The sequence below is a fragment of the Electrophorus electricus genome, chromosome 1 (assembly GCF_013358815.1).
Source record: "Electrophorus electricus isolate fEleEle1 chromosome 1, fEleEle1.pri, whole genome shotgun sequence".
NCBI classification, from domain to species: Eukaryota; Metazoa; Chordata; class Actinopteri; order Gymnotiformes; family Gymnotidae; genus Electrophorus; species Electrophorus electricus.
In genome coordinates, this window is record NC_049535.1 from 14,581,481 (window position 1) to 14,588,980 (window position 7,500).

At 47.1% G+C, this 7,500-nt stretch overlaps 1 protein-coding gene across 2 annotated transcripts in view; it reads left to right on the forward strand.

The window, feature by feature from the left end:
* The window catches only part of LOC113580342 (voltage-dependent T-type calcium channel subunit alpha-1I-like), a 120,695-nt gene that overhangs the window by 81,827 nt on the left and 31,368 nt on the right, over positions 1-7,500 (forward strand). For both annotated transcript variants that reach the window (XM_035532706.1, XM_035532711.1), the window contains exons 12-18: positions 99-284; positions 743-860; positions 978-1,133; positions 1,359-1,440; positions 2,455-2,600; positions 5,356-5,823; positions 7,399-7,499. In XM_035532706.1, coding sequence (XP_035388599.1) covers positions 99-284; positions 743-860; positions 978-1,133; positions 1,359-1,440; positions 2,455-2,600; positions 5,356-5,823; positions 7,399-7,499 — 1,257 coding nt within the window. The remainder of the gene's footprint in view (positions 1-98; positions 285-742; positions 861-977; positions 1,134-1,358; positions 1,441-2,454; positions 2,601-5,355; positions 5,824-7,398; position 7,500) is intronic.

Below are 7,500 nucleotides of genomic sequence, written 5' to 3' on the forward strand. Positions count from 1 at the left end.
ACTCTCCCCCTCTCTCTCTCCCTCTCTCCCCCTCTCTCTCTCCCTCTCTCCCTCTCTCTCTCTCTCTCTCTCTCTCTCTCTCTCTCTCTCTGCTGCAGTGTGTGTGAGATCGTGGGTCAGTCAGACGGCGGCCTGTCTGTGCTCCGGACCTTCCGGCTGCTGCGTGTGCTGAAGCTGGTGCGCTTCATGCCGGCCCTGCGCAGGCAGCTGGTGGTGCTGATGAAAACTATGGACAACGTGGCCACCTTCTGCATGCTGCTCATGCTCTTCATCTTCATCTTCAGGTGCGTGCGTGCGAGCGGGGGAAGGACTGAAAAACAACCACAGAAATGTTGGCCTCATTTGGTATGACCCACACCCTCACATGGGTGTGTGTGTGTGTGTGTGTTCTACTGAATTAAGTATTACGGTGCTCAGAGCTGGAGGAGTTCTTCAGCAATCCGTCTTAATGTTACTGTGGTAAAGCCTGGCTCAGGCAACACACACACACACACACACACATGCGCACACACGTACACACACACAGGCTGCTCGTCCCAGATCCCCCAGAGGAAATAAGAGCATGCTCTTTCTGGAGTCCATTTCTCCTTACATCCGCAGCATCATGTTCACATGACAGGAGCCACACACACAGGAACTTCGGGGTGATGTAAGAAGTGAGACTCTCTCCCTCCCTCCCTCCCTCCCTCCCTTCCTCCCCCCCTCCCCCCCTCTCTTTCTCTGTCGCTCTCTGTCTCTGCAGTATCCTGGGAATGCACATATTTGGCTGTAAGTTCAGCCTGAAGACGGAGACAGGCGACACAGTGCCGGACAGGAAGAACTTCGACTCCCTGCTGTGGGCAATAGTCACTGTGTTCCAGGTGCTGCAGTCAGGACAGGCTGTCACACTGCAGAGGAGTACACAGGACTACAGGGCTGGGGCGCTCACTCAGCGCGTGTGTGCATGTGTGTGTGTGTGTGTGTGTGTGTGTGCGTAGATCCTCACCCAGGAGGACTGGAACGTGGTGCTGTATAACGGCATGGCTTCCACCTCCCCACTCGCTGCCCTCTATTTCGTGGCGCTCATGACATTCGGCAACTACGTGCTTTTCAACCTGCTGGTGGCCATCCTTGTGGAGGGATTTCAGGCAGAGGCAAGGCAACCGCACTCAGTCCCCGCCTCAGCAAATAACGACCACGCCCCCTTTCTCTAGCTCGCCTCGCCACAGGATTGCTGTCCCCCACTCTTTTATAACTCCAAGTGGCATGAAGGCTTCTCTGTGCACGTCGGCATGGTTGCAGCAGTAACGAAACGCGAAGCGTTTCCCGTCTTGCCTAACCCCTTCGCGCCCACACACTCCCCTCGCTCTCTCCAACAGGGTGATGCCAACCGCTCGTATTCCGATGACTCCTCCTCCAACTGCGAGAGCGAGAAGCACAAAGACTCGCTCCAGCTCTCTGGTACGCTTTCCCAACACGACGCACACATCGATTGCCCCTGTGATGGGTTTAACACGATACACCAACAAAGTGCTGAGATTGCAGGAAGTCCCCGTGAGCCCTTCCTGCGCTCCAAGGCCGTGTAACGTTTCTGTTTCTCTCCCTGCCTGCTCTACTTCTCCTCTGACATTCGTTCTGTCGCTCACTCTCGTCCCTCTGTCCTTCTCTCCTTCCGTCTGCCCGCCATCCCGCTATTGATCTGGCCGCGGTCAGCTGACCTGCTGCAGACGTGGTGGGGGGTTTATTCCCCTCTCTGCTCCTCATCCAGGCTATGACCTTGCATGACCTGACTGTCTCCGTTTCCTTTTTGACCTTTCCCAATCCTTCTCTCTCTCTCTCTCTCCCGTCTTTCTCTCTTTGTCCGAGCCGGACTGGCTTCCGCCTTACAAATTCTCCGACTCCCGGCGGACGCCCTGGGAGAGCAGCCCTTAACGTGGATCTGTAAATCGCGCTCCGTACTGTCGGTTATGTCACGCCGGCAGCTGTGTGCCGTCGCGTGAAGGGCTCGGTGGGGTCTGACAGGACTTTAAACGCAGGGTCTCGTCTCCCAGCGTGTGAGGATTAGCTCAGTAATGGCATGGCCTTTTGGATGGAAGTCAGGTCTTTAGCCACTTCTCATTTTCATCTCTGCGAGAGATTGTTTCTCTCTTCTCTCTTAAATCTTCCCATCTGGGTGGGGGTGGGGGGAGGGAGTCACTTAAATTAAAGTTTAAACCCTTTCCAAGACTCCGGAGGAATCAACTAATTATCATCCTCCGAGCTAGCCAGGAGTGTTTGTTTTTACGGCTAAGGCAAGCTTCAGATGTTTCTGGACATTCAGGCCAGATTTTCCTGGTGTGTACGCAGAACAGTGTCGGGACACCAGCCTCTTCAAGTGCGCTTGTACTGGCTTGCAAGGTTTTCACTTAAAAACAGGAAACAGCTCTTAAAATCTGACTTGTGTTTATCTGGTTTTTGAACTCCCTCGCCCACCAGATCCTAAACTTTGCACTTTGACCCCCAACGGGCACCTGGAGCTGAATGCGGTGGGTAGGGCCAGAAGGAGCATCGCGGAGGAGGAATCCTGCAAAAGCAGCGTTAGCAGCCTGGGCAAGACCAGCTCGGAGCAGCACTCCTCACTGGTGAGAGCAACACCTCCATCACTACCTGGGATCCAGGGATGTCCCCAGCTAAGAATTCACAGAGTCAAATCTGATTGGTCAAGTCTTGCCTATCGTCAGCTGATTGCCAAATTATGGGTTGTTTTGTTTGTTTTCTTTTTGTTTTGGCTTCAGTTCCACACCAGACAAAACCTAAAACACCCAGTTAACCAGCTGGTCTCCTGACTTGGCGTGTTATATCCTTTTTCTTATTTGAAAAGTCTGAATTACAGTGACCTTATAATTTGACATTTATCTGTCTGCTTTATCCAAAGCAACCTACAATCATGACTGAATACAACTTGAGTAATTGAGGGTTAAGGGTCTTGCTCAGGGGCCCAACAGAGGCAGCTTGGCAGTGGTGGGGCTTGAAACAGCAACCTTCTGATTACTAGTGAAGTACCTTAACCACTTAGCGAAGTTAAGCAGGGGTAGGATGCACGTTTGCGGACGAGAGATGTTTATCGTGGGCAAATCCTGAAACAGAAACCTTGGAACAGTCCAACGTACAACACAAAATGAATGACAATAATAACAATAACAGACAAAAAACACACACACACACCACACACACACACACACACACACACACACACACACACACACACACACACACACACACACACACACACACAGATAAATGAACAGAAACTAGTGACATCTGAATCATTAACAAGTGGAGAATGTTAAGGCACAAGATAAGCGCAGAGAGAGAAACCAAAACAAAACTATATGGTGAACACAGGTCCTGGGAACCATGACAACACCAATCAGTTCTGCGTAAAATCAGAAATTCAGCGTACAACCAGAATGGAATGGTGCTTTCCATAACCACATTTTGTGACTATTTGGCTATGAGATTGGCTCATCAACTATTTGGGGTCAACCTGTCATCAGTGCTGTACACCGCCGTAATACGTTGAACATAAAAATCAAGAAGTGAAGCTAGACTTTTTCCAGGGCTGACAGCTGCGATTAAGAAGTACACAAAAAAGCGTTTAAAATTTCTGGACAGAAAAATCCTCTTGAGCTGAATTGGCACTTACAGTCCCCTTAATATACTCCCTTTAATACAGAACCTTTAATACAGTCCCTTTAATACAGAACCTTTAATACAGTCCCTTTAATACAGAACCTTTAATACAGTCCCTTTAATACAATCCCTTTAATACAGTCCCTTGAAGCCATAGTCCCTCTTTGAATTACTGGAAGTATAGTTTGTAAATCTAGTGTTGTCATGTGGTTTGCAGTACCTGTGCAGAGCAGGCTTTGGCAGCTTTTGGCTGGGTGATGTTTTGGCTTGCACCCTGGTTATTGATTATGAGAGAGAGAGAGAGAGAGAGAGAGAGAGAGAGAGAGAGAGAGAGAGAGAGAGAGATGATTTTGTCAGATTAGTGAGACTTAAGCATCATACTAAGAACAGTAAATGGTGTGTGTGTTGAGAGAGAGCGCAAGAATTTCTGGTGATGATCAGATTACTCAGATTTAAACATACTAAGAAAAGCAAATGGGCAATGATGCCCTAGACAGAGGTGGTGTGTGTGTGTGTGTGTGTGTGTGTGTGTGTGTGATTAGAATCAGTGCTCAGTGTGTGCCGTCTGCCTCTATTGGGAAACCGCACATTGCTAATGAGTCAATGAAACATTTGTGCTAATTACTGCTTTGATTAGGAATCGCATGACCAGAGACTGCACTGGTGCTCCTTGTATGTGTTTTGTGTGTGTGTGTCTGTGTGTGTGTGTGAGAGAGAGAGAGAGAGAGAGAGAGAGAGAGAGAGAGAGAGAGAGAGAGATAGAGAGCAACACATAGAGAGTATGTTTGCAGGACCAAAATTCCCTCTGCAGGGTGCCAAGTCCAGTCATGTCTGTGAGGTTTCCATAGCAACTCTTCTTTAATTGAAGCAGCCATGAACTGAGAAAAAGGGAGAGAGAGAGAGAGAGAGAGAGAGAGCAAGCAAGTGTGATAGACAGGCAAAGAGAGAGAGAAGCGTGATGGGTTAAATATAGTGTTGTGACGCACCGTGTTTGGGCGATCACGAGAGCTAGGCATGTGAGCACATGTCTGTCTGAGCTAAACGCCTGTGACTAGAACTGTGTATAGAGTACAGCTCAAGGCCACAAACGCACACACACACACACACACACACACACATACACACAATCAATCACAGTATCACAGTATGCCTCATTCATGGTGTGTGAGTCACCATGCAAACGCCTTCCCTGTCCACGTAAACGCGCGGAGCGGCAGGCGTCGAGTATTCCCGTAACGACTGGCCGTTTCTTTCCTGACGCTGTTCAGGCTGAAGCGGAACCTCGGCTCGCTCGCACGCACGTAACGGCAGTTTTGAGGCATTTGCTCTGGAGTCACCAAGTCCAAGCCGTTCATAGGAATTATGAGTTGAGTTTTCAGCTATAGGTTGCAAAGGTTTCATTTGACAGTAAATACCAAGTATGTGAACAGTGTTTCCTGTTGGTGCACAAACATCCCCTTTTGTGAAGTAAATTTAGATGACTTAATAATGGTTAACAAGGTTTCTATGGTAACTGTCTTTTTACCTCCACTGGTGCTAAATATGGGCAATTGTCCTCAGTTACATAGACACACACAGCCTATAATTATCTGTGTTGCGCGTACACACACACACACACAGACTTATTTGAGTTTCCCTACTTGCTTGTGCAAAGATGTGTCTCATTCTCTAACCCTTCTTCATTTTGCTCTCTCCTCTGCATAGCGTCATGGTCGCAGTTCTCTGTACCGCCACTGGGGGCGCCCTCACCCTCAGTCTGCATGGAGCCGTCGCTCCAGTTGGAACAGCGTGGGCCGTACCACTCGTGGGCTGGCTGTAGGGGGGAGCCTGCGCGTGCGTGGCCCTCACTCCCATCCAGGCGAGCGCGAGTCCCTCCTCTCACCCCCTCCCCCTCTCTCCCACCATCCCCCGCCGTTCTCCCGCCGTTACCCGCCACGCCGTGACCGCCGCGCCCTCTCGCTGGAGCTCCCAGAGTGCCTGCAGCTCCCCGCACCCCCCCTGCAGCGGCCCGCCCTGCCCAGGAAGAAGAGTTTCTGCGGGGACCGCAGCCCAGACGAGTACCAGGACTGTAACGGAAAGGCCCCGGGTCCCCAAGCACCACTGCTAAGTGAGGTCTACCCCCAACTCAATGCTCGCAAGGACCGGCCCAACGTGGACGAGGAGACCGACTATGTGAGTTTGCGTCACTGGTTGTCACACGGGATTGAGAAAACTTTATATGTTAACTTTGGGAATATAATAATCCAATTACTTTCCAGGTACTCTTGAAGTAGTACTATATACTAAACAAATAATAATATATATAACATAATATTTGTTTATATATATATATATATATATATATATATATATATATATATATATATATATATATATATATAAACTTAAAAATATAAACTAGAAGTGTGTTATGTCATAAAACATGGGAATGTCTACTTTACACCGCCTAAACACCCTGTTTATATAATTGTTATGTATTTTATCTTATGCATAATTTTATACCTCAGTACTGTTCTATAATTTAGTCTTGCTACATTTGTGCACGTTGGTGTTCATCAGTTAAAATAAGTATAAATAAATAAAACTGTGCCCTATGACCCCGGCCCAACGGCCCTGGCTGTGCAGTACACGGCATACGTCATTGCTACGGATCACATTCTGATGCTGTCACGTTCCATCACCACCACATTCCGTTACCCTCATATTAAAAGAAACTCCATTACATTCCGTTACCCCGGTGCGCAAAAAAAGTTCAGATACCTCCATATTCCAATGCAGTGGCGGTTTTATGTAGCGACCATGTACATCAGAACCTCATTACCGCCACTCCAACTAGCTGCTGAGAACGGAAATGATTGATTACGGATTAAGATGTTTGCGAAGGAGGGAAAGTTGACATTTGGAGTGATAATGGTGCACTCTGGAAGTTTCCACAGATCCTGCCCGTGCTGGATGGTTTGAGTGTTCACACAGGCTCGTTTCTGCTTCTGACGGGTTGAGTTTTGTGAGTTAAGCGAGTGTGCTGGGTCAGAAATGACCACATTTGTAGAAGAAACTGCCTACGCTTGCTGAGTAGGTCACTGATAAACTGAATGCTGTGTGCACCTGTGCATGTACGGTACCCACCAAAAGTGTGGACACACCTAGTCTTGTTTATTTTTAACATTTTCTACGTTTTAGAAAAACAGTGAAGGTATCGAATGAAATAAGTCAGGCGATTATGCTGTGTTAAATTGACTGTCTTGGACTTTAGATTCTTCGGTTCATTTCCTGCCAGCTTCGTTTGCTCTCTGTGTTCCAGCCGTCTGTGAAGTCCTGAAGATATTTGCATGTATGCTGGGCACGTGAACCATGAGGGACAACATTTCTGAATTTGTTCAGGGCTCAATTAAAATGAATTTAATTATTATTAATTATTATTATTATTATTAAATTATTATTATATTATTATTAAATTTATTATTATTATTTAAATTTTTTATTATTAAATATTTTTAAAATTATTTTAATACTGTATATATTGTCTTGGGAATTATTTCATTTATAGGCTATCCACTTTCGCTATGAATATTTGTCTTAGAACCAAATTTAAGATGAATCCATTAGATTGAAATGCCGTTATTACTATTAAAAACATTTCGCTTGGTACTGTATGTGTGTGCATTAGGCTACGTGTGGGTTTGTGTTTTTTATTCATTCTGGTTGTGTGTGTGTGTGTGTGTGTGTGGGTTTTTTTTTTTTTTTAAGAGCCTGTGTTTTCGAATCCAGAAGATGATTGAGGTGTATCGCCCTGACTGGTGTGAGACAAGGGAGGACTGGTCCGTCTACTTGTTTTCCCCTCGGAACAAG